This window comes from Lagenorhynchus albirostris, chromosome X (assembly GCF_949774975.1).
Source record: "Lagenorhynchus albirostris chromosome X, mLagAlb1.1, whole genome shotgun sequence".
Taxonomy (NCBI): Eukaryota; Metazoa; Chordata; class Mammalia; order Artiodactyla; family Delphinidae; genus Lagenorhynchus; species Lagenorhynchus albirostris.
In genome coordinates, this window is record NC_083116.1 from 127,748,476 (window position 1) to 127,774,883 (window position 26,408).

The window sequence follows — 26,408 nt, forward strand, 5'->3', positions numbered from 1 at the left end:
ATCCTTTTTAATGATTTTAAGGACCTGTAGTGCTGTCTCTCTTTCACTGCGATAAACTTGGATTTTTTTTTTTCCCTTGATCAGTCTAGCTAAGAGCCCACCAATTAAATTGATCTTTTGAAAGGACTAGGTTTTGGTTTAATCAGTTTTCTACGTTCTCTGTTTCGAGGTTATTATTTTTTTCTTTTCTCTTTAGTTTCTTAAGATAAAATCTTAGATTGTAGATCTTCTTTTCTTTTTTCCAGTTTTTGATTTTTCAAATACCATTTCTATTTTAATTCTCCTATGGTCAGGGAAATTACTTTGTATGATTTCAGTTACTTAAAAATTTTTGAGACTTGTTCTTTGGCTCATAGTGTATTCTATCTTGTTGAATGTTTTATATGCACTTGAAAATAATATGTATTCTGCTGTTGTTGGGTAAAGTGTTATATAAATGTCCATTTGGTTAAGTTGCTTGATAGTGTTTTTGAAGTCAGCAGTACCATACTTATCTTCTGTCTACTTGTTTTGTCAATTACTGAGAGAGGAATTTGAAACATCTTTCTCCTTTCTGTGCTTTGAGTTTTTGCCTTACCTATTTTGAAGGTCTGTTATTTGGTGCATACACATTTAGAATTGCTATATCTTCTTGATGAATTGACCTATTTGTCATTACAAAACATCCCTAGTTATCCCTGATAACTGTCATTCGTTGTTCTAAAGCCCACTTGTCTTTTGTTAGTACAGCTACACTGACTCTTGATGGGTAGTGACATAATACGTAGTTTTCAATCCTTTTTTTTGTTAAGATTTTTTTAATGTGGACCATTTTTAAAGTCTTTATTGAATTTGTTACAACATTGCTTCTGTTTTCTGTTTTGGTTTTTTGGCCACGAGGCATGTGGGATCTTAGCTCCCCAACCGGGGATCCAACCTGAACCCCCTGCACTGTAAGGTGAAATCTTAACCACTGGACCGCCGGGAAGTCCTTCAATCCTTTTAGTTTTAACCTATCTGAGTATTTATCTTTAAAGTAAGTTTCTTGCAGACAGCGTGTATTTGGGTCTCACTTTTATTTTTGTTCGTTTTTCCATTCTGACAGTCCCTGACTTGGGCGTAATTATACTTACCAAGCTGTTATGTGAGGTCAGTATCTGCTGATATCCATCATCTCTTCCATATTTGTGTTCATTTCTATTGATTGCCTTTTTCTCCTGGTTATGGGTTGTATTTCCTCCTTTGCAAGCATGGTAATTTTGATTGGATGTCGGACACTGACTTTTACATCCATCCAAGTGCTAGATTTTGCTGATTTAGTTGTCTTGGCGTGGAGTTGAGGTCCACATTTTCCTCTGAGCACCTCATAGGACTGTTTCTCTGAAGGATCACAGTATCTGTTGCCTTTCTGAATGGGTTCAGGTGTCGAAAAACGTGTCAGTCTTTTCTGTAGCAATTGAGAAACTAGGGACATCGCCTTATGTACTTACTGAAACAGCCGTGATTATCTGATTATTTAAGATACTATTTTAGGTAAACCTTTGTGTGGATTTAGACATTACTGTTGTTGTAATCGGGTGTGTTGAAGGTGGAAAGTACTGTCATTTTTGTCACATTTCTTATAACTGGCGGTCTCTTAATTGGCTCCAAGGATAATACATTAACCTACGTGTTTCCTGGACTTAACCACCACCGTTGATAGGAACGCGGAAGCGTGTCTTTCACGTGGTGTGTTGTTGTTATTGTTGTTCAGCTGTGTTAAGCAGAGCCTTTTCACTGTCTGACCCCTTGGTAGGTGGTCCTACAGCTTTGCTTCAGCAGCGACCTTTCCCTTCAGCCTCTGATGGGGGCTGGTTTAGGGTCCAGCAGTGTGAGGAATGCTGAATTGCTTTCTGTACAATACAGAGTTTCCTCAGAAAACACCAAAAGCATAGTCCTTGTGTATTCATTGCTTTAAAACAACACAAAACGAAGCCCTGTGTACTCAGTGCAGAGGCCCTTCCCTGGGTTGGCTCTGATAGGATTGACGAACACAGCAGCAGCATCCCAGTACCGTCACCTCTGTTACTTTGGGAGGTGCTAGCGCTGAGCCCTGAATCGCTCTCTGACGTTTGTGTTGCGTGGGGATGCCCCAGTGCTGACGACCCCTGTCAGGACAGTGTGAGCTCACACGATGTCTGGGCAGAGGCAGCAGAGCCAGGGCGGCAGAGCTGGCGCAGTGTCCCTGGAGGCCTGCGGCCGGTACCTCTGCTCCCCATCATCACTGACGCCACCCCCCCCGCCCCCAGGTGTGGAGAAGCTGATCCACCACCTGCGGAAGCACGGCGTGCCCTGTGCCGTGGCCACCAGCTCAGGGACCGCATCCTTCCAGATGAAGACCAGCAGACACGAGGGCTTCTTCAGCTTGTTCCATCACGTCGTCCTCGGCGATGACCCCGAAGTGAGGAGTGGGAAGCCGGAGCCAGACATCTTCCTGGCGTGCGCCCGCAGGTTTTCTCCCGCCGCTCCCGTGGAGCAGGTAAGCGGCAGCGGGCGTGCAGGTTACGCCGTGCGCAGGCGCAGGGTCTCTGTGTCCACGTGGACAGCTGCTGCGCGGCACTCCCGAGGACTCAAGGAGAGGGCAGTGGGGTCGCCGGGTGGAAGGTGCGTGGGGAGATCCCTTCGTTTTGTGGCGGAGTGCAGCCACCCCAAGTCACCTGGCCAGTGAGTCCCGGCCAGAATCGTCTGGGGTGCCCGAATGTAAGAAAGCCTAGGCTTCGCAGAGCACTGCCTGAGGGGCACTTTGCAGGGAAGGGGGGCCTTCAGTGATGCATGGCGACGGTGTCCTTATTTGTAACGAGCAGCCTTCGACACACACGTTCCCTGCAGTTCAGCAATTCAGACGTAAGTCAGCAACGCTCACCACCCCTCCCCCCAAATGCTTCTCGGCTTCTCCCCTGCCAGGGGGCCGCAGGCGGAGCTCTGTCCTGCCTCTGTGGGCTGCTTCCTTATGCTGGTCCGTGCTGGAGCTGGGGAGGTGGTGTCTGAGCCCAGGAAGAGTGCTGAGAGTGCGCGACGGGGCTTGTTCGCTTCTGCTGAGTCTCCGCGCGGCTCATGGGGGCTGGTGAGACGGAGGAGGGGGAAGAAGCCTCAGCCACCTGCAGAGGCAGATTCCAGAACACCTGGGGCTTCTCAAGAGCGGCTGCTGCTGGTGACCCACGTGTGTCCACAGCAGGCGGGGCGTCCCTCGGGGTGACGGTGCTCCCGCCTGGTCCCTGCATCCGAGGGTGCGGTGCTTCGTGGGGCACGGGTGCAGGGAAGAGCCTTTCCGTGAGAGATCTTCTCACCGTCTGCCTGTCACTAACGCGGCCTTTGCCACACTAACCACGAGCGTAGGGAAGGTTACTCAAAAGCCTGCCTCCCGATGCAGCTGACAGTGGCGAACGTTGTTGAGTGATGTGTTTTTTGGGCCCGGGGCCTAACTGACTACACTGAACCTGTAAGGGCCGTCGAACTGTGTAACCCCTCGGGCTTCCTCTGATTCTCAGACGCCTGCTGGGCGTCCCACGATTCAGCGCACTTCTGACGCTAAGGACCTGGAGTCAGCGCCGACCCCCGGGTTGGGGGCTCAGCCCCCGAGACTGCCCCTGCTGCGGATGCCAGCCTCTGACGAGGTACCCAGGCCCCTCGTGCTTCTCCCATCCGGCCACAGACGTGGGTTCCCACACAGCCCCCTTCCCGGTTGTTCTAATTCACTAGAATGACTCACCGAACTTCGGAAGACGCGACTTGCGTTCACTGGTCTAGTGTAGGAGTACAGCTCAGGAGCAGCCCGGTGGAAGAGCTGCTTAGCCTAAGGTCTGGGTGCCAGGGGCGCTTCCATGCCCTCTCTGGGCACGCCACCCTCCCAGCACCCCCTTGTGTTCAGAAGCTCCAAGAACCTTAGGGCTTTCTGCGGAGGCTCCATTACCTGGCACTGCTGGTTAAACCATGGGCCTTTGTTGACTGCATCGCCGGGCCTGCGGGTTGGGGTGGGATGCAAGCTGCAGCGCTCTAATCCTGCCTGGTCTTTCTGTCCACCAGCCCCCATCCCGAAGGCATCTGGGGCCCAGGACTGTCGCTCATTAGCATAAGCTGACATGTGCTTGAAAGGAGATTATTACGAATAATGAAAAATGTTCTGATTGCCCAGGAAATGCCAAGGGTTTTAGGAGCTCTGTACTGGAAACCAGGGGCAAGGGCCAAATATATATATTTTTTATTACGCGACAGCCAGAAGAATCATTGCATATCATTGAGCGATGGCGGCAGTGCGTTCCTCGCAATACAAAGTACGCGGACGGATTCAACTCAGCAGTTGCATGACCAGGGTGGAGCCTGCGATGGCCCAGCCACTAAGCCACAGAGTCAAAGATGAGGCCTCAGGGCTGGTGGGACGGGTCCTGGCTGCAGTGTGGTTCTGCTTCTTACATCAGAACATCTTTGTGTCCACGTGTTTGCCATCCTACGACAGATTCCATACAAACGCGTTCTCCTTCCCTAAGAACTTCTTAAAGAATCTCCCATCCCTTCAGGTGATAAAACCCTCCTCCTAGAAGGGCCATCTTCTTTGTGTGGTGCAGGTAGAGTGAGGTGCCTCCCTGAGCAGACTGGTTCCGGAGCAGCTCAGAGTAGGAGCGCCTGCTTGCAGCCGTCTTCACAGCTGAGAAGATGAGGTGCTGACCCGTCGTGTCCTCCTTTGTTTGGCTGTTCAGGGAGGAGGGTGCTGCCTTTCTTTCTACTCCAGGCAGTCCTTCCTTTGCCGGGCACCCTATTCATGGAAACATGGCGTTGCCAGGTTTTCAAGTGTGTGCGCGAACCAAGTTTATGGGGAGACCACACGCCGGCTTTGCGTGAGGCCAGTTGCAGTGCAGCTGCGGGAGAGGAGGGCACGGCTGTGCGGCTCCAGTCTATACGGGCGGGAGTTCCCCTTGGTGAGACGCCGAGGCGCCGAGGCAGAGCTCGGACATCCCTGTTGCCCACGGTGACAGTGTTCTGGGCACATCAAAGGAAAATGAGCACGTGCGTATCTGAGGAGTAGTCTCGCTCCTAGAAGTGCTCTCCACCAGTTACCCTTGTTAGTCACCCACACTTATTGATGCAGCTATTTGTCTTGCAGAAATGAAACCTGTCTTGTCCTGTTTCCTAGGCAGACACAGTTAAGGTGTTTGGGTTTTCCTCAGATGTGCCTATTGTAGGAGGAAAGGACAGTGTTGGTTGGCTCCTGGTTGTGGAGGCCCACCGCCCGTTTTGTACTTGCATTTGTCTTCCAAATTCAGCAAGCAGTTGCAGAGAGGCTCATGGAAGCATGACATTGCTCTTAGGTTGTGTCCTGCTGCTTCCTCTTTGACGCAGTGCAGGCGCCAGCACATAGGGGTGACGAGCCTCGGAGTTGAAGGGCATTTCATGCAGTTATCAAGTCCCTAGAGAGAGTCACGGTTGCCGTCGGGAATTTATGATTCTGTGCGTGTCACCAAATTAATCTGGTACAGTAGTACTAATAGGACTGTAGTAAAGCACAAGTAGCATAAAAGGGGGAATTTGTGTTGTCACGTTAGTCACCGTTTTACTAGGAGAAGATGCCTAACAGAGCTGGCATTCAGCAAGTGTTCGTTGCAGATGTCCTAAGTTATTTATGTATCGTTCTTTTGTGCTTAAGATATGCAAAAGTACGGTGCCATCTTCAGAAGTCACTTTACCCATCTCCATGCTCAGGCGCACTCACTGAGCGCCTGTGTGCCGGGGGGCCTGGCATGCGGGAGCCCCCACTGAATCCCAGGGGCCCCGCAGGGCAGAGGTTATCATTGCCCCAGCTTTCACAGCCCCTGAGCTTCTGGAGGCTTGCAGACAGGAGCGACGGTGCTCAGAGTCCGGGGCAGGTTGAGGGAGCAAGCCGGGAGTCACCCCAGCCCCCCTGGGTGTGTGTGCTCTGCCACTTCAGTGCCTCGCCGCAAAAATGCACGTCTTTGTTGCAAAATAAAAATGCCATCATTTACACAGGATTTCTTGTGTTGATATTTACTACTACGTTACAAGTAAAACCTGAAATCAGTTTTTAAAAGCATGGCAATCACTACTTTGGATACATATTTTTCTTGTTAATGTTCACAGCTGAATTTCAGGATTTTTTTTAAATGAACAATTATTTCTTTTTTTAAAGAATCATAGTTATTTTATTTATTTATTTATTTATTTTGGCTGCCCCGGGTCTTAGTTGCCGCACGTGGGATCTTTAAGGTGTGGCTTGCGGGCTCTTAGTTGCGGCACACAGACGTCTTAGTTGCAGCTTGTGAACTCTTAGTTGTGGCACGCATGCAGGATCTACTTCCGCCGACCAGGGATCGAACCCGGAACCCCCTGCATTGGGAACGCAGAGTCGTACTCACTGGACCACCAGGGAAGTCCCCAGAGTTTTCTTTTGAATTACTCTTTTGTTTTGTTTTGAAGAAAGTCTCACACATTAAGCCTCTAGAGAGTTAAAAAATGGCAAATGTATTTTAACTTGAGTTCTGATTAACTGTACAATGTCTTCATCATATAACGCTCAGACCATTTCTTCAATTACGGAGGTCATCACCTGAGTTGACTTTTCAAAATGTGAAATGGCAATTAATATATTTTACATAATCTCTTGACAAAGAAACACGTTAATTTAAAAATCATTCTCTGTATCTCTTTTTATTGTGTATTGTCTATATGGCCAAAGTCTGCAGACAGGTGTAGGCTGTCAGGTGTTGCTGCTGGAAGAGCTACTTCACCTCCCAGAATAATGGGAATCAAGTGGGTGCGTTGCTTCTGGCAGATTGAAAGTTAACAGGACTTCCCTGGTGGCGCAGTGGCTAAGCATCCGCCTGCCAGTGCAGGGGACACAGGTTCGAGCCCTGGTCCAGGAATATCCCACATGCCGCAGAGCAGCTAAGCCCGTGCGCCACAACTACTGAGCCTGTGCTCTAGAGCCCGCGAGCCACAACTGCTGAGCCCCCGAGCCACAGCTACTGAAGCCCGCACGCCTAGAGCCCGTGCTCCGCAACAAGAGAAGCCACTGCACTGAAAAGGCCACACACCACAACGAAGAGTAGCCCCCGCTCGCCACAACTAGAGAAAGCCCGCATGCAGCAATGAAGACCCAAAGCAGCCAAATAAACAAATAAATAAATAAATACATAAAATTAAAAAAAAGAAAAGAAAGTTAAAACTTGGCGGCCAGGTGGAATGAGCTGTGCTTCTGTCTTTGGGGGATTGCATACTCTTTAGTCAGTGTCTCACTTCTGAACACCCCGTTAGGGGCATAGTGGTGCTTGACTTTCTCCTGGCGGTGTGGAGAGTCACCGGGCCATAGTCAGCCACCTTCGGGGCCTCAGGGAGACTGCACATCCCTGGCCATTGCTGCCCAGGCCTCATGCCCGAATTCTCCTGTCACCTAGAACCACTGAGGAAAATACGGAGGCCTCTGGTCACTCGTCTTGGTATTATTTCACGTCTCTTGCAACCTGATGTACCAGGCCCTCCCTTATTTCATTAAAAAAAAAAAAAAGATCTCAACTATTCCTTTCATAACTCCTCCCATTACACATCTTTTCTTTCATCCAGCCTGCCTTTGCTTGGTATCCCTGCCGACTTTCTGTGGACTAGGTTGCTTGCTTTCCCAAATTCCATTGTCGAGGGGGGAAAAAACGTTTTCTGTACCCTCTTAGGTTTGGTGGTTGGGGGCCTGTAAATTAAACGGACAGAAGACATTAACAAGAGAAAATACAGATTTCTATTTGTGTAAGCATGAGGCAGTTCCCAGAAAAATATGATTCAAGGAGGCAGTGAGCACCTGGGGCTTATATACCATCTTAAGAGGGGTTGGGGAGAGACAGAGGGGCGCTTCTGGTAGAAGAGACGACTTTTAGGAAACATGAATGGGCTCTTAGGAGAACAGATGCGAGACGTGGTAGTTGTATGACGATGTCTGTTTACACAATTTCTTATCCAGGCTCTGACCTGTGCAGACTTCTCTTCAGCCATAAAAGTCAACCTTCCCGGGTTGTAAAACTCCTGGGGAGGGGATTTATGGCAGGTGAATTCTTTAGGGAGGCTTTGCTTTTAGGAAGATAAGGAGAATTTAGAAAAAGCCTCACCCTGCAGCTGTTGATTCTCCCATGTCTTCAGCTCAGAATAATCCTTGGGCTCCTGTGGCATGTTCTGGGCCCCCTTCACCACCGAGCGGTCCCTGTTTTTTCCCCAACTCCCCATCGTCACTTTCTTGCTTCTTCCTGTGAATATTCAGCCTCTGGTTGGCCAGCGGTAAGGCCTCTGCTTGCCGAGCTGCCCGGCCTCTGCATTTCTGAATGACCTCAAGTCCTGCCTTCACCCCAAGCAGTTTCATCTCCCACGGGGCCTCAGGGAGTCCTGCTTTCCAGGAGCCCTTGGTCTGGCTCCCACCTGAGCCAGCTGGTCCCATGCCAGCCCCAGGGACCCCCCCGCTCCCCACCCCAGACCGCACCAGGAGCTGTGATCCCTGTGTTGCACCACGTGTTTTCTCTGTTCTTTGTGTGTTTGTACGTGTGGTTGTGCAGTCTTCACATATCGGCAGTCCGAAAGAATGATGGTTCTCATTAGGCCCTTGTAACAGCATGTACATATAACCCATCTATTTTAAGCCACCATCACAGAATGAAAATTTGACAGGGCTCCAGACACTGAGAAGGATGAGTTGTATCTTGGATTTGTGAAAAATTAAATAGTCGTGCCCACAGGTAACCTTCATAGACACACAGAGTTCTGCTAGGGTCGGGGAGCAGTGACTGAACTGCCAGGGCTAAGAAGAACGTCTTCCTGCGTTCCCAGCTTTGCCTTTGTAAAGCTGTAAACCGCGTGTGTGCTCGTGTCGTTAGCTCTGATTCTGTGTCGCTCTGCCTGGCTCCTGACAGCGCCCCTTTGCCCGGCCGCTTCCTCCCTCGCTGGTGACCCCAGGGCTCCGTCGTAGCTTCCCCTTCTGTGTTACTAGCCTCTCATCAGCGGGGAAGGGGGGTTGCTGTATTGGGGTAAAAAAAGTCTGTCTGCAAAGGCTTCTTAGGCAGCGACAATGAACAAGATACCTCAGAAACACTGGATTACTCGTATGCTAGCTTAAACAAATACTGAGTTAATAGTCCCCAGTAATTTCCATGGACGGCATCTGACAGATTCAAGGGTGATCTTCCGTTTTTTTAGAGGGCGTCCCCAGTGGCTACATCCTCGGCACTTTGTTTAAACTAGGGTGACTGAGTCCTCGCCATCGGCCAGATCCTGTGCAGTGCTAGCTCTGAATCTCCGTGTTCCAGGGACCCACCTAATCCCAGGCCAGTGGGGATGACTGGTTCCCCCTTGTTTAAGTCCAGACTTGGCAACAGCTTGTCCTAAATGCTGGCAAGAGGATCCAAATCTCTTTGAGGGATGCTGGGGGTCTTGGACCAGTTCTTCAAAGCTCTCCTAATTCTAAGAGTCTTGGGCGTAAACTGGATGAAGATGGAATCCCTCCCTGTTTTCTAAAACACAGCAGCATCGGTCCTCAGGTGAATGCATAAGGAACTGGGATGTGAATTCTGCACAAGTAAAGAAGACTGGCCACTGGGTTGGGAGTTTCTTGCCAGGGTCCTTTCTGTGGACCATCAGCAAATTAGAGCATGGTTTGTTTTATTAGCTGAAGGCCTCTTAGCACAATCAGAGGGTGTGCTGGTTGTATGCTGTATTATTCTCTCCACAGTTAGCCAGGTGAATTTTGTGAATTTTAAATGTGAATTTTGGTGCTTAACATTGGACCAGTTGCCCATGTTCCTTTCCACCTCTGCCCTAACAAATGACCACAAGCTTGGGGACTTAGAACAATGCAGATTTTTATGTCACTGTTCCACAGGTTGGAATTCCGGGCCTGGCATAGCTGGGTCCTCCGCTCCAAGTCTCACAGGTGTGAAACCAAGATGTTGGCTGGCTGGGCTCCTCCCAGGAGGCGCTAGGGAAGGGCCATGCCCAGGCTCATCAGGTGGCTGGTGGAACCCAGCTGCTTATAGGTAGGACTGGAGTCCCCGTCTCCTAGCTGGGTGTCCTGGGCTCCGCCCTCAACCCCTCGAGGTTTTGCTCTGGTCCTGACAGTGGATCTTACATCACAGAGCCAGCACTGGTGCATCCGACTCTGCTCATGCTTGACATCACTCCTTCTGCAGCATCTCTCCCCCTCCAGCCAGAGAAGGCGCTCCGCTTTTAGGGGCACACCTGGCTAGAGGAGCCCCCAAAACCTTTCGGCCAGGACACCCTCCCTGTCTCCAGCTCCATAGCCTGAAGCCCTTCTGCAAAGTCCCCTTTACCGTGTAAGGGACCCCATTCATAGGTTCTGGGGCTTCAGGGGTGGGCATCTCTGGGGACCAGTCTGCCCACTGCAGTGCCTACTCTCAGTTCCAGTTTTCCCACTTATAAGACGGAGATAAGAATATTAGAAATGTTAGAAATGACATTTGCTGCAGGAATAAAGCTTCTCCCAGGCCCTCTGCTGCTAACTTTCTCCCTCTACGTTGTTCTTTGCTGCTTCTACATCATATTCCGTAGGGGTTCACATTCCTGATTCTTCCAGAGTCTCCACACAGCACCTGGCTGCTGACCCACTGCCCGCTGTCTGCAGGTCCTGAGGTGCTCTTGGTCACCAGGAGGCTGGCGGCCACACTCGCAGGCAGGCCTGGGTCCAGGCTGGACTAGGACTCACCCAGTTGGGATGACGTATCAGTGCCTGTGAGTCGGAGCTCTTCACTGCCCCTGTTCTATTAGACACTAAAATTGAGTCAGGGGCTGAAATGATTGAAGTCTATAAGAAGGTAAATGCATGGGATATGAAACATTCTCACCCCACTAATATATTCTCAAGGTAGAGGAAGAAAGCTAATACAATGCAATATTTATTGGTCCTTTACTTGACTGTTCGGCCTGCAAACACTGCTGTTGTTGCTATAGTCTGTTTTGAAGGTAAATAGTACTTGCGCTGTTTCTTTTACCAGCAGCTAAAAGCACCTGCGGCACATGGTCCCTGGGGCACGTGTTGGGGTCCCGGAGGACCACAGAGCGCCCCGGTCCCGGGTAGTTTTTGCGGCTCTCGCCCCACCGTGCTGAGTGTCCACTGGCCAGTGTCCAAGAAGCAGAAAACCAGGGTGTGGTCTGTGGCCACACAGGGATCCGCACGATGCAGAGGGCTCGGGTCAGCTTGGACCCTTGGCTGGTAGATGCCCCACCCCCGCATTGGCAAACCCCAAGAAGAGACTTGCAAACTCAGGGCGTGCTGTTTATACTTCTTGAGAACGTTTCTTGGCCCACGTGGACCCAGGATGCCTTCCTGACTGCTCTGCGCCCACCTTCAGGGACCTCATGCGTCTCCACAGTGTCCCCTGCCCCTCCGGGGTGACGTGACCACGCGACCTCTCGCGCACCCTTTGCCCAGAGCTCCTTATGTCTTCACGCACTTCCGTTCCTAGTGAAATAAAAGCGTAACCCAAGTGCCAGAGCTGGTTGGCGTTTAAAGTGAGCATTTGCATCATCTGATTTTATTCATTATACGCGTTTTAAGTTAAAGTTATTATGTACAGGGAGGATTCAGACCATTCCAAGAAAAAAGGCCAAGGACTTTATTTGCACTAATGTGAAGTTTGCCATGGTCAGGTGTATCTTCTTGAAGCTTTTCCCAGATGTATTCCTCAGAGCATTAATTATGGGGGACGTTCATTGGTGTTCTCTGAAAACATTTCCACATTTGCAAAACTTCTCCATCAAACTTGAAACAATGGGTTTATCCAGGGCAGTCCTTCCGGAAGCTTTTTTTATGCTGATTTTTGTATGTCACGAATCTCCAGTCCCTCATTCAATGTGAAGAATCTCCTTTTTGCAGTAGATCTCTCTGGACTGCTGCATCAAAGAACATTCTGGAAACCTCGTACCTAATGACGTCCTAGTAGACAGTTTATCTTTATTTTATTTATTTTATTTTCATTGCAGTGTAGTTGCTTTACAATGTTGTGTTGGTTTCTGCTGTACGTCAAAGTGACTCAGCTATACGTATACGTATATCCCCTCTTTTTGGGATGTCCTTCCCATTTAGGTCACCACAGAGCACTGAGTAGAGTTCCCTGTGCTCTACAGTAGGTTCTCATTAGTTGTCTATTTTATGCATAGTATCAGTGGTGTGTATATGTCAATCCCAATCTCCCAATTCCTCCCCACCCCTCTCCCCCTTGGTATCCAATACATTTGTTCCCTACAGTCTGTGTCTCTATTTCTGCTTTGCAAGTAAGATCATCTGTACCATTTTTCCAGATTCCATATATATGCATTAATATACAATATTTGTTTTTCTCTTTCTGACTTACTTCACTCTGTGTGACAGTCTCTAGGTCCATCCACAACTCTGCAAATGACCCAATTTCGTTCTTTTTTATGGCCAAGTAATATTCATTGTATATATGTACCACATCTTTTTTATGCATTCCTCTGTTGATGGATGTTTAGAAATGAACATTAATACGACTATTGAGAGATGAAGAAAAAGATCAGAAGCCTCCCCTGGAATTAAGCACATCTTCACTTCCAGAAGTGCTGAATTAGCTACGGTTGTGTGTAAAAGAAAGCTTTCATCTGGTTGGTGGGCACTCAGTGGGTTCTCAGGATTCAGGCGAGTAAAGAGAGTAAATACCAGAGAGTAAATCCTGGAGGGCCTTGCCTTCATAGGCCTGTCATCACCTGTAAACAGGTGGCTGGGCCATAAGTAACAGCTGTTCGCATGCAGAGGACTGAAGAGAGGCCTCCTGCATCGGCAGCAGTGACATGTCAATTCCCAGAACAGCGGCCTGTCCATCCCCTCGCTTGGGAACGAAGAGTTTAACCCCCTCCAGGTCCAGTAATTACATAGGCTTTCCCTGCGTGTGTATCGCTTCCCAAAGTAACTGTCAGCCCCTCCTGTACACGACGTTTGCAGGCGGAGTGGAAAAATCACTTAGGCAGGTCTTCAAAGGCGCCCTCTGTCCTGTGATAATTCTGTTTATGGCTTAAGCCTCTTCAGTAGCTATGCCCAAGGGCAGACAAAACGTGCTGTGCTTCTGCTCTTCTAGGCATTTGTGGAATTAGGTCATCCAGGAAACATTTATTTCCTTTCCCCAAACTGCAAGCAGTTGTGATCTAGGAAACCTCCGAGTGGTTCTTCCTCCGAGAGAGTGCTACCTGGAGATTACACACAGCTCACTGTTAGACGTATTGTAGTAGTGTGCTTGGGCGGCCAGAGCGCACTATCACAGGCTGGGGGGTTGAAACAGCAGCACGCGTATCCTCGCGGTGCTGGGGGCCAGACGTGCAACAGGAGGGTTCTGGCAGGTTCTGCCTCAGGTGAGCGCAAGGGGAGGGCCAGACAGAGCAGCTTCCCCTTCCTCTTGGAAGGACCCTAACCCTCTCTGATGAGGGCGCCCTTGGGACTCATTTCACCTGAAAACCATTCTAGGGACCCTGTATCCAAATATCTTGGGTGTTAGGGTTCAACGTTTGAATCTTGCGGAAAACAATTCAGCCCGTAGTATGTATTTCGACATGGTAGCCATGCAGGGGGATAATCTTCAACGCTGGTGTCATAGTTTAGCTCTCAACACGTGAAACTAATAGGGACCTTGAGTCAAACCTGTGTTTCACGGGTATCGTGCAGAAGGCCGAGGAAAACACTGATTTTGCCCATTTACTTGAATATGTAGAAGAGGTAGGAAGATGAAAGAAAGTATTCTGATGACCATTTAGAAACAAATAACACTTGTTTTATGAATCTTTAAAATACTCAGAGCCTTTGAGAGCCTTGCTGGGCTTTTCAGTGGTTCCTGACAAAGTGGTGAACACAGAATCTGTATTATTAAAAGAGAAAATGAGAAAAAGGTTTTTGAGCTACTTGAAGTGCTTTGCTCAGCAGCTAATTTACACGCACATACTTTAAGATGGACAACGAGAGGGCCTCACGATGTAGCTTTCATGAATAAAATGACAGAGAATTCCTTAGGAAGCTTCCCGCCCATGCCCGCCAAGTTGTTAAATACTACATTTTTCAAAGGCTTTCCTCAAAAGGAAAAGGAATCCATTTAGTGGTGTGATTCATTTGTGTATCTAGCCTGTAACTCTAGAGGAGTTTTTTATGCATATGTTTATCTCAGTACTGGCTTCATTCTTTTATTTTCAGACTAAAATTAATTCAGTAAGACAGCAGCTCTGCAGTGTGCAGGGGATACTGACCTCAGCATCAGACACTTACGTAGAAGACCACAGCACAGTTCAAATCTGCTTTACCTATAGATAGGTGGATGAGTGGGTGGGTGTGTAGGTAGGTAGGTAGGTAGATAGGGATGGATGGATGGGTGGATGCTTGGATGGATGGATGGTGGGTAGATGGATGGTGGATAGATGGATGAATGGGTGGATGGGTGGATGGATGGATAGATAAAAAGATGAAGAATATGAACAAAAGTAGTAATTAGCAGCAAAACACATGCAAACTTCAGTCATTTTTACAACAGTACTTAAGTAAACATGTAATGAAGTGTATACATATTTGATATCACAATACTGTGGTACTTGTTTATGGGTAATTCACTGACAAAGAACAAGGAGACCAGTAAAACTTAAACCTTAGATATGAGCACTGTTAATAAAAAGTTAATCAAAAAACTTTAAGACCTCCTCAAAGTTTTCATGCCTCATAGTGTGAAAATTGAACTTGATACTATAAAATTAATGTATAGAATCAAATCTACTGCCAAAAGTGATATAATGGAAGTTTCAACTTAAAAGTAGTGGTTTAGTTGAAAACGGTTTTAGTGCTTAGATTTGGATTATCCATGGCTTTATATATAACGAAAAATCATGGATGCTGCTTTAGGGGTACTTAAATTTGCATACACGTAATGCCAGGCCCTGAGAGGCTTCAGAGTGAACCAGAGTGACTTCATGTCAAAGTTTGTGTGTTACTGAGCAAAAGGAAAAGCTTCCTTCCCTAGAGACGATGTAATCACATGGAAAAAGTTCACTAGTTCCAGAAAAGTGTACCACTTAAAATGTACACTTGTACTTGTTTGAAATGTAAAATTAGTTATCAAGTGTCATCTCAGGTGGGTCTGGACCTGAAGGGAATAGGTGCATGGGATTGAAGATGAGTCCCTGTTGGCCTGAGCTGATGAGGAAAAGCACGGTGAGGGCCATAACTCCGAACGTGTGGGAACCCAGTGTATAAACCATCCCTTGGAAGTAAGGCCATCTGATGACACACCTAGCAGACGGGTCCAACATTGCTTCTGGGGCTGCAGCTCACCTGCCCCACTGCTGCCTCACCTGGTTCCCCTTCTGCCCCCCACTGTCGCTGAAGCTCAATCCCTCCTGGGCCGTCTGCTCATCTCAGAGAAATGCGAGGCTGTCTCGGGCCCTTCCTTGTCTCCCCTTTTCCCTCCTCCTGGTTGCAACTCCACACCCAGCCCCCCCGTGCGCTCCCACCCAGCCCCCCTCTGCTCCCACCCAGCCCCCCTGCTCTCACACCCCGTCCCCCTCCTCTCACACCCAGCCCCCCTCCTCTCACACCCAGCCCCACTCCGCTCACACCCAGCCCCACTCCGCTCACCCACGACATAGGCAGGCCCCTCATCTCTCTGCCAGACCCTCCCACAGTGGACTCAAACCCAGGCTGTCACAAAGCAAGCTCTCTTTCCCTCCACCAAAATGGCAGTCCCAGTGCCCTCCGCATCAGAAAGGTCGGACTCTCCTTTGCGTCAACGTCCACGGCATTGTCCATCAAACTCCCTGTTGCCTTTGAAGGATCTCCCTAATCCCATCCACCTCCCTGCGTTCTCTCCGCCACCGTCAGACAAAGGTTCAGTTCTGTGCAATTCCATAGTTACCACATGAGCCATCTTAGTTCCCTGATGCTCCTGTTGAAAGTACCTCCTAGCTACCCCGCCCCCAGCCCGTGGTTCAGACGAGCAGCGTGGGCGACGGTCGCGGACGTGGGCCGCCTTACAGGGCGCTCCTGAGTCTGAGCACCTTCAGAGAAGTGGGTTCGGCACCTCCGTGAGCTATAAGCCCCTGAAATACTTCCCTTCACCTACCTGGTGGTTGGAAATGTCATTCTTTCTAAATTAAACCCCTCAAGCTACAGTTTAATTCAGCTCATCTGCTCTCCTGGAGGTGGAATTCAGATATATTTTAGCTTTCAGCCTGGTAAAGTGAAAAAGAACATGGGGTTCTGGAGACCCAGGCACAGTTCCCAAATTCTGTCACCTGCATGCTGGTGTGACCTTCAGCTCACCTTTGAGCTTCCCAGGCTCAGATCCCTCAGCCATGACAGTGACAGGAGAGGGCTGGGCTGGCCGCTGCCCTCGAGGGTGACACTCTGCGGCCCCTGTGTCGCTTTGAGTTCCGACCAGGGCGCTTCCGCCACCTCTGCGAATTCAGCAGGCGGTCTTCATGTACCCACTCCCGGCCTGGCACCATGAGAGGGCGCCTTCCCCGCAGCCCTGCCTGCTTACAGCCAAGCACAAGCTGTGAGAAGAGTACTCCTGACCGGCAGCTTCCTTGAAGTACTGGAAGTGTGTCCTGGGGTACCTGCTATGTGTGCTGTGCTCCAAAACTCACTGCACTGGTGAAACCATTGCATCCACACCCGTCCACAGAATCTTGGGCCGCTGGACGAGGTGCAGGTGGGCGAGGGAGGGCGGGCGTTCTACTCCCCTGGCCTCTGCACCTGCTGCAGCCCCTGCAGAGCCTTTCTTACAGGGACATTTCTTCAGCAGACACCAAAGTACACATCTCCAGTCACACTTTACAAGTAGGTGTGAGCGAGTTAAGGTTAGGTGCAACCAGTCAGTTCTGGGTGGGAAGGGCTGGTCTGGTCACTGAGGGAACAATGAAGTGTTGAAAAGGAAGAAGAGAGACAAAGGCCAGCGTCTGTTAGCCACATGTGGCCTTTAGAAACTGCCCGGACATATTTTGGTACTTGCCGGGAAAACATACTTCCTCCTTTTTGTTTGTGTAAGGTGTGAGCTGTATTGCTTTAGCTTATGTCTTTCAGTGGTTTTATGATTCAGTGGTTTTATGACTGTTAAGTCCTGTTATGAACAGGCATAGTCTTTCCAGGTAACTTTCAAAGGTTTATTCTTTGGTTTCAGTAGAGAGACAAGCCGTGCGGTGACTATTCATACAGTGTCCACGATTCTAGGCTCTGGGTAACTTTCCCTACGAGTGGTCCGTAGAAGACCATTAGGTCTTAGGAATCAGGGCACAGCATAAGGAGCACATAAAAACCTTTTGAGGCATTTTCACAGGTGCTCCAAAATCTAGTTGTTCTGCTTTGTATTTCTGCTCCTTGTAAGAAGGAGGGGAAGCCCTATGATTCCCGGTGCTGTCCGTGTGCTGCCAGGGCTGGGGTCGGCCACCTGGACCCATCGCTGGTGCTGTCCTCCGCAGGATCCGTGTCGTGTGTGTGGTTCCTGCCCTGCATTTGGCTGCTCTGTTCAGCTTGTGTGAGGAGGGGAAGGCTGGGGCAGAGGGACCGAGGGGTCCAGTTTCCTGTATCATACACCCTCCAACGCACTGGCCGATTCCGATAGCAAACGCGGCGTGTGCGCCCGATGACGCACGCTGAGGCCCAACAGCACTCAGACTCTGGAGTCTGGAGCAGAGAAAGGTTTACCGCAGTGCCTGGCAAGCAGACGGTGGCTCATGCCCCCCAAAACTCCAGACTCCCCCAAGGGTTTCAGCAAAGCATTTTGAGAGGCGAGTTGAGGAAGCAGCGTGGTTGGTCGCCGCAGACTTCTCGGTGCCAGAATCCTTTGTTCTGCAACTGTCCACATGGGTCCGGCCGCGGCGCCACGTAAACCTCCAGTAAGACAAACGGCGTTCTTTGTTCTGCAACTGTCCACATGGGTCCGGCCGCGGCGCCACGTAAACCTCCAGTAAGACAAATGGCGTTCTTTGTTCTGCAACTGTCCACATGGGTCCGGCCGCGGCGCCACGTAAACCTCCAGTAAGACAAATGGCGTTCTTTGTTCTGCAACTGTTTATCTCTGCCCGAATGGGAAGGTGTTACACCTTTAAAGGTCAGAGCCTTGAGAATGGGCTCTCCTGTGTATTTCAGGCTACAGGCAACATTCTTAACTGGAAGCTAAAGCAATAGCGTACAAAGGCTAAAGTTAAAGAAGCAGATCCAATATGGAGTCGTATTTGTTCTTCCCTATTACAGTCTGCTTTTAAAAACGTCAACTTCTCTTTTAACTTCTCCGCACTTCTCGGATTCTTGTTGACCCACGGGAAGGGTCCAGCTGGCGCTCGTGGAAGGCGTTTGTTGGCCGCAGGAGAGGAGGCAAAGGAAAGGAACTTTAGGAGCTCCTGACACAATGTATACAATCAGGGTTTCTGCTATTCTTCCGACCGTATTTACGACACAGACTACAATCGCTTTTGACCTTTCAGAACAGTCGGCATCAAGAGGCTGTGTGCAAACTCCCCGTCCTGTCTGCCGGGCTTTGCCCTGAGTCCTTTCGAGCGCCCAGCCTTACTTATCTGCCTGGACACACTTCCAACGGCCCTCCTGCTGCACAAGTCTCACACATCCCTCCTCCCTGTCGTCCTTCAGGCTGGCCTCCCTGATACCTGCCACCCTTCACTCTGCCGCATGCGTCCTAAACATCGCGTTTCACATCTCCGTGCTGCGTTGGGGTGATTCATTCCAGAATTAGGTGGGGACAAAGGATAAATTGGAAACAGAAACCAATAAACGGTGCGCGCCTGCAGAGAGAGTGAAACCTTCAGAAACAGGGTATGTCAGTTACGCCGCCTGTATTAGCCGTAAGTACCTACAGAGCTTTTCCCGATCATGCCACCATTCCTCTTTTTATTTCCTGGAGCTTAAACGGCATGTGGACAGAGCATGTGGACATTCATCTGTATTTCCTGGAGCTTAAAGGGCATGCGGGTGAGCTGTCAGGTGTGAATGGGCTGACCACTGTTCTCAGATGAGGACAGGTGTCTTGGGCCCCTGTTCTGCTCAGGGCCACGGTTTCTGAGCCACCACCTTTTCCTCACACCTGCCCACATGCTCCTTGGAAGGAGCCTCCCACAAATACAAAAAGCTGTTTTCACGACTGGAGCCAAGCACCGTTACGCCAAGGAACCAACAAAATCTCTTCCTCCGCCCCGCTGAAAGCTCACAGGCGGCCTGCACAAAGCCTAAAAATCTCACGTATTCAAAGAACAACATGTCAGCAGGTGACATTTAAGTGCCTGTCCATGGTCCCAGGTAAAACAACAGGGACGTTTAGAATACGGTCAGGTCATAACTTTAAAAAGTCAGGGACGGAAACGTCACCAGCAGGAACTCTCTGAATGAGATAACTAAGAAACGGCACCTCGGCGGCCTAAGCGGAGTCATTCCCCCCTGAGAGGGAAACCGTCTTCTCTCGGTAGAGGCAGAGAGCTTGAAACAAGACAGGGGGCCACAGGAAGCCTGACAGGAAGGCAGTAGGACTGGGTGTTCCGTGTGCCCAGGACTGTCCAGTTCAGCGCTGTGTCCCGGGCATCAGCCCGCTCTCTGCGGTGCCTAGTGCTGGCTTGTTGTCGTGACGAGTAGTGATGCACTCGGTCCTCACCTTGGCCCTGGGGGGAGTCAGCTCATAAATGGCTCAGCCTCCAGGAGAAAGGGAAGGAGGGAGGGAAAGAAAAAAAGTCAGTGAACCTGTTCCAGAGCAGACCAGCAGTAAGAGTGTGAGAGCATGTGTATGTGTTTGTGTGTGTTGTGCGTTTTCCACTGACTTAAAGACGTCAGAGGATGCAGACCTTCTAGTGTCAGGCTGCACCTGGCAGCTGGTGCCCAGGAGCCGTTTCCAGGTCCCCAGCACATGCGGCTGGACCGCAGCGACCTATGAAGTGGGATTGGGGGCAGTCGTTGTGATCAGTGGCAGGGGGGCCGGGGGCTGGGAGGACGTGAGGGGGAGACTGTCAGGTCCAACCTGGGCCACCCCCGGGCGTCCTCGGGCACTTGTGGAGAAGAAGGGGCACAGGAGAGCATCTCAGACGTGCCGGGACGAGCCCTCTTTATACATGTCCGGCCCCTACAGAATCTTAATGGAAAAGACCAAAGCTGCTTTCACATTCAGTGTGGGATTCCAGGAGCCAAGGGAAACTTTCTCAGTGGGTGCTCTCCTCGGAGGGAAGGGGATAAAAAGGTGACACACCCGTTCACCGCTGGGTAGACTTCTGCCTCGCATTTGGAGCGAGTCCTGACGTGAAACTCGCAGTAGCGATGGTCACAGGATGGCACGTTGAGGAGCTTCCTGACGCGAACGGGGGCACAGACACTCCCGTTTAGTGGTGGTGTCTGAATAAGCTGAAACAGGTACCGCACCTGGTACTCAATCTTTGTGTTCGGGAGATTTTTGGTGCGTGACGGGTACCCCCAGGGGCTGAGTTTTTTACTAAAACATCCTAACGCTTTAATTTCCAAACTGCAGTACTTGAAACATTGCCAGCTCTGAAGTCACTTTACACCTAAAAAGCGTATTTTTTCTTACTTTTCACAACTTCCTCTCATGCTCAGCATGGTCAATTATCAATTGAACAGATTCTTATGATTCAATTAAAATAAATTTGTAAACCGAGAATCCAGTCTTTCCACTCAGCTGTGCCACATTTCGGTAGCACTTTGGGGCCAAGATGGACCTCTTCCCCGTAAAGTGACGTGGTGGGACGCACTCGGGCTGCAGAAGGGCCAGCGCCCTCTTCTCCCCACAAACCATAAACCGGACAGCCTCCACTCCGTTTCTGTGTCACGCAGAACACCGAGCTGACTCAGCTGACGGTGGTGCGGGCAATGAAAGCCCAGTCTAGACGTGTGGTTACAGAGAAGGCCGTCTCAACCCTCTCTTTCTTCCTCACCCCACAGTGCCTGGTCTTTGAAGATGCTCCCAATGGGGTGGAGGCCGCCCTCGCAGCTGGGATGCAGGTGGTCATGGTTCCCGACGGAAACTTAAACCGAGACCTGACCACAAAGGCCACCCTCGTGCTGGATTCCCTGCAGGACTTCCAGCCCGAGCTGTTCGGTCTGCCGCCCTATGAGTGAGAGGCTCCTGCGCCCACACGTGTGGCCCACGCTGCCCAGGAGAAGGGCAGAGGAAAGCCCAGCTCCCAGACCTCCACGTGAACAGTCCTTCAGCCTGTGAAGCCTTCTCATCCCACGAGGGTCTGGCCCACACTCTCTAAAGGGTCAATGAACTGTAACGTGACAGACAGAAAGCAAAAGAGAGACAGCCCAGAACACAGATGGAAATTGTCGCTTGAATAGTCATGTTTAGTATTTGAATAATTTGGGTTCATTTCTTTTTCTTCTTCGTTGTTCTCAACCCTGGCTGGAAAATGTAAAATATATATACATATAAGTATATGCTTTTATGTGTATATGTGTATGTACATATTTATTTTAGTTATATACATTGTGTACTGTGTCATCTCCTCAGTGTTTCATCTTAACATGCGCTAGCAGCTAATAAACGTGAGGTGGTAATGGTAATTCTGTTTGGTTTGTAATCTGAGTGGGAAATCCGCATGAAGGATGAGGTTTTCATAAATCATTCTCTTTATCAGCAAATGTTGACATTCCTTATGTGCCCTTAAATCTCTGTGGACCTCTACTGAGAGACTGACTGTGAACGGTATCTTCCGTTGTTTCCTTTCAGTGTGAATATAATGGTAGCCTACATCTTATATCGAGGTGCATATCCACGTTTCAGAATGTTTTCTGCCTCAGAGAAATCATTTCCTTTAAGAACATTTATTTTTTAATACATTCTTTGATGCAGATAGAATTGGATTTCAGAGTGCATCCTTGGTACCACCGAGAGCCGTAGCCCATTTTTGGAACAATTTATTGGACATTACACTTTGGTGATTAACTGCTTTTAGTAGATTTACTCAGCCTTTTGTGATGGGAATATAGTGAGAGGCATTGAAAATGGGAACAATACAATCACAGGGTGTTTCCTCTGGTGGACACCCCACCTCTGTCCCGCTCTGGTCTCTGTTATTGATTGTCCTTGAGCTAATTTTCAATTCTGTGAGTCTTAGAAAGGTGATAGTGATGTATGTAATTGTCAGGGGGAATGATTATCTGTGCATGGTTGTCTCTGGCTGTTGACCAATTTTACATCATTTCAGCAAATTCATTTCAACATTCTTGAGTGCTGTATACGTGCCTGTTCTTTGAACTCTCTTTGGAATCAGTTGTAACATCTTACTGTTCCCTCACCAGTGTGTTTAATTGAATAAAAGTTTTGACACTTACTTGTTCATGTTTTATTTGTATGGGAGTATGATTTTACCTTTTTTAAAAAAAAATTATCGTCTAACAAATGTAAAACATAAATGCAAAACATACATGATTGACTTTCTTTTCTCTTAACCGAAACAGTGCTCACATGGTAAAGTGGCATTTACATATTTAAAAAAAATTTTATTGAAATGTAGTTGATTTACAATGTTGCATTGGTTTCAGATGTACAGCAAAGTGATTTGATTATATATATATATTCCTTTTCAGATTCTTTTCCATTATAGGTCATTACAGATTATTGAGTATAGTTCCCTGTGCTGTACAGTAGGTCCTTGTTGGTTATCTATTTTATATATAGTAGGCATTTACATATTTTAGGTGAACCATGCTGTCTTTGCGTACAGCAAAGAAAGGCTCTCAGTGAAATGGTCACTTACGTGATTTGGTATCTTATTCTTCCAAAATATTTGTGTTGCTGTTTTCTAATCATTAAGCCATTTTGCATGAATAAGACAAACAGGTTTAATGCCTCTTAATGATGTCGATCAGGGTCAGTTTTTCTCTAGGGTGAATGTGGTCTTAAATGTGGTGGTGGTGTTTTTGTGGTTTTAGCCAACTCTGCAGACAAACACTTTGTACTTTTTTGTACAAAAGAGGAATACGGATGTGTGGTCAAAGCCCACATATTCTTTCTTATTTTTCTACGTGAGTCTGATGGAAGCCATTGAAGCAATACAACATTTCAGTGGTGTTTTTCCACTGAATAATCCATCAGTTTCATAGAGGTATAATAATGAAAAGTTAGACCAGAATGACTGCTGCCAAGAAAGCTTAAAGAGTAGTTGTCTTACTTTCTTAGCTCATTTAAAGTGTGTTCCATTAGGACCCTCAGGGATTAATAGAAGTTACGCCGTTTTGTGCCCTAAGTTGCACCTGTTGGCTCGTATGTTACCTGTCCTTCAGAAGGATTTTCGGTACTGATGACAGCCACCGAGAGATGACACGGTCATTCTCTTCTTCATCCCACTTAAATGAAACGTGAACACTTTTAAGAACGTACTACTTACTACTTATTAGAGTTTTTCCACCTAATAAGTCTTCAGTTAGAGCTCAGTGATTTATAGAAAAGAGAAAAGGTCTGGAAGACACCCACATAACGCTTAAGACAATCGACTTACTAAGAAATAGGAATTACTTCTGCTCTGCCACGGTAGTCAGTGTTTAGAAACCTCAGTGCACATACCTTTGAATATCATCGACGGTTTGATGCTGAATTCGGCATGCTTTGAATGCTGTTTCCACATTTTAAAAACAAATTTGCACACGATAGCAAGTTCTGTAACAAAGAATAATGACTTTTTGCCTATTGGTGTTAATTCCTCTGCTTAACATCGTGTACTGCCTACGCTCTACTATTCCACAGGATAAAGCTCAAAACCCCCCTGGCCTTATAGAAAGGCTTTCTGACCTAAGTCTAGCACCAACAGTCTTTAGAATTATTTCTATTATTCTTATTCTTATCATCACCATCATCATCTTCTGTAAAGGGAAAATGAGAATTAAAGAGCAAGGGGTTTCAAATTAGGCCAACTTCAGTTCAGATCGAAGCCCTGCTACTGACTAGTGGTGTCACTTTATTTTGCCCCTTTCCACCTCAGATGCCTTAGCTGTGAAATGGGGTTACTGAATACTTTGCAGTGTTGGTGTAAAGAGTTGATTGAGGTCACACATGGGATGAGAATCCTTAGCACATCATGAAAGATTTATAAAACGGCAGCTACAGTTACTCCTGTGTCAGAGTCCATGTGGCATTCTCCACTAGTTTTTGTTGGTTGGAGATATTTGGTTTACCAAGGGTATTTGTTGTCTGAGCAGCTCACACTGAAAGCAGATTTTCAGGATGCCTCAAAATGTTCTGGTTTCTCGTGATTCTCTTTAACAGATCGTATCTTGTACAGTGGAGTACTTGCTTTCTGTCACCTTCGTTAGTCATTGGATATTTCTCTTGCTTGTAACTAGCTTCATCAGAAAAACTGTCATCCGGATTGAACTAATTCAGGGTTGTTATTTCCTTACTATATGCCAGGCTCCATAGTCATAGAAAACTGAATAGGAACACATCTCAGGGTGTTTATCTTGTTGCACTTCAGTCATAAAAATATTTGAGTTGCTTCCAGATCTTTTTTCAGTACCAGGTTAGCATCAAGCCTGTTTGACAAGGGGCAGGACAGGCCCCCACACCGTGGTGGGTGCCTGTCACAGAGCTGTTTAGAGACTCTGAAGCCGCCCGCTTGGTGTTAAAGCATGGTATTACAGTGTTGCTTTTGTTGACTGCAAATGCCAATGCTTCCCAAGTTCCACATGGCTTTCTACAACACTGTATATGAAAATGAGTATTTTTACATTAAAATGTTTTCAAGTTTTACCAATATGTTAACCATGTGTTTCTCTAGGGGATGAAAATTACTGTATAAAGAAGTATTTAAGAATCGTAATAGTTCCTCATCTCTCTTTTTTTTAAATTGAAGTATAGTTGATTTACAGTGTTGTGTTAGTTTCAGGTGTACAGCAAAGTGATTCAGTTATATGTATATATGTACTTTTTGCAGATTCTTTTCCCTTATAGGTTGTTACAAAATATTGAGTATAGCTCCCTGTGCTAGACAGTAGGTCCTTGTTGGTTATCTATCTTACATATGGTAGTGTGTATATGTTAATTCCAGACTCCTAATTTTATCCCTCCCACTGCCTTTCCCCTTTGGTAACCATAAGTTTGTTTTCTGTGTCTGTGAGTATATTTGTTTTGTAAATAAGTTCATTTGTACAATATCATTTTTTTAGATTCCACACATAAGTGATATCATACTGTATTTGTCTTTCTCTGTCTGACTTACTTTACTTAGTATGATAATCTCTAGGTTCATCCGTGTTGCTGCAAATGACGTCATTTTACATCTCTTTTAATAAACATGAGACCTTGGGAAACGTGCCGTAGTATACATTCGCTTATTGAAAACCTCGTCAGAGGGATGGGTATTCATATATTGCGCAGAGTCACTTAAAATGCTATGTTTTCAAAATCCACTTTAGGAAAGAATTGGCATACATTCCATATTCAAGGTCTTAATCAGATGAGGATAGATATTTATTATAAAGAATACCTATTTCTCTGTAAGCCAAGTCAGTGCTCTAATTGGTGGTAAAATCGGCATTCTGTTTAAAAGTCAGGAACCAAAAGGATTCCTACTATCAATAAGCTTTCATATCATCCTTCTAGAAATTCTAGTCAATGAATAATGCCATTTAATGTTCACATATGAGTCTCATGATGTCAAACTCTCTCAACTGTTTCTCTGAACATGTCTATTTCACCACTCTTTTTAAGGATGTCTTCACTGGATCCTGAATTCTGGTTTGAGATTAATTTTGTTTCACCCTTTAAAGATACGATTTCCTTGTTACCTGAGTTTCATAGCTTTGACTAAACAACCAGCTATTGTTCCTACTCTTGAAGGTGATCTGTCTCGTTTCTCTAGCTGCTGTTAAGGGTTTGTCCTTGGTCTTTGGTCTTCTGAGGAATGGCTTCCTTTGTTTTGATCTTGTTTGGACTTTGTACCTCTCCCTGAGCCTGTGCTTTATGTTTCCCTGAACTCCTCGGCCATTATCTCTTCCTGTATTCCCAGGCTCACCTCTTTGGGTCCTCTCCATCTAATCCAGCAAAAAGGAGAAGGCTTAGCAGTCCCTGTAATCAGTGAGTCATATCCAGGCGGGAGCTGCAGCACCAGAAGCGAGGGCTCAGGACCTGGGGAGCTTGCGTGGTCGTCAGGACAGGCGAGAAGCCAGTGCTGGCTGGGCCACAGGAATGACTTGGAGGCAGGGTACATGCACCTAAGAAGGATTAAGATTTCTCCGTTAGACTGGAAGCTAGGCACACTGATATCATCCACGGGGAGATCGACCCCCTGGAATCAAGTACACTAGAAGTCACAAATCCCCAGAACCACGGGACCTAAGAAGCAGGGGATCAGCAGAGGGCCCGGATGGAACACCAGCAGAACCAGGTCCCTGGAGGGAACGCCCT

The 26,408-nt window shown here is 47.9% G+C and overlaps 1 protein-coding gene across 1 annotated transcript in view; it reads left to right on the top strand.

The window, feature by feature from the left end:
- The window catches only part of PUDP (pseudouridine 5'-phosphatase), a 71,815-nt gene extending 49,511 nt beyond the window's left edge, over nucleotides 1-22,304 (top strand). The window contains exons 3-4 of the mRNA XM_060138070.1: nucleotides 2,268-2,497; nucleotides 20,945-22,304. Of these exons, the coding sequence (XP_059994053.1) occupies nucleotides 2,268-2,497; nucleotides 20,945-21,121 (407 nt within the window). The 3' untranslated portion in view covers nucleotides 21,122-22,304. The remainder of the gene's footprint in view (nucleotides 1-2,267; nucleotides 2,498-20,944) is intronic.
- The last annotated feature ends 4,104 nt before the right edge of the window (nucleotides 22,305-26,408 follow it).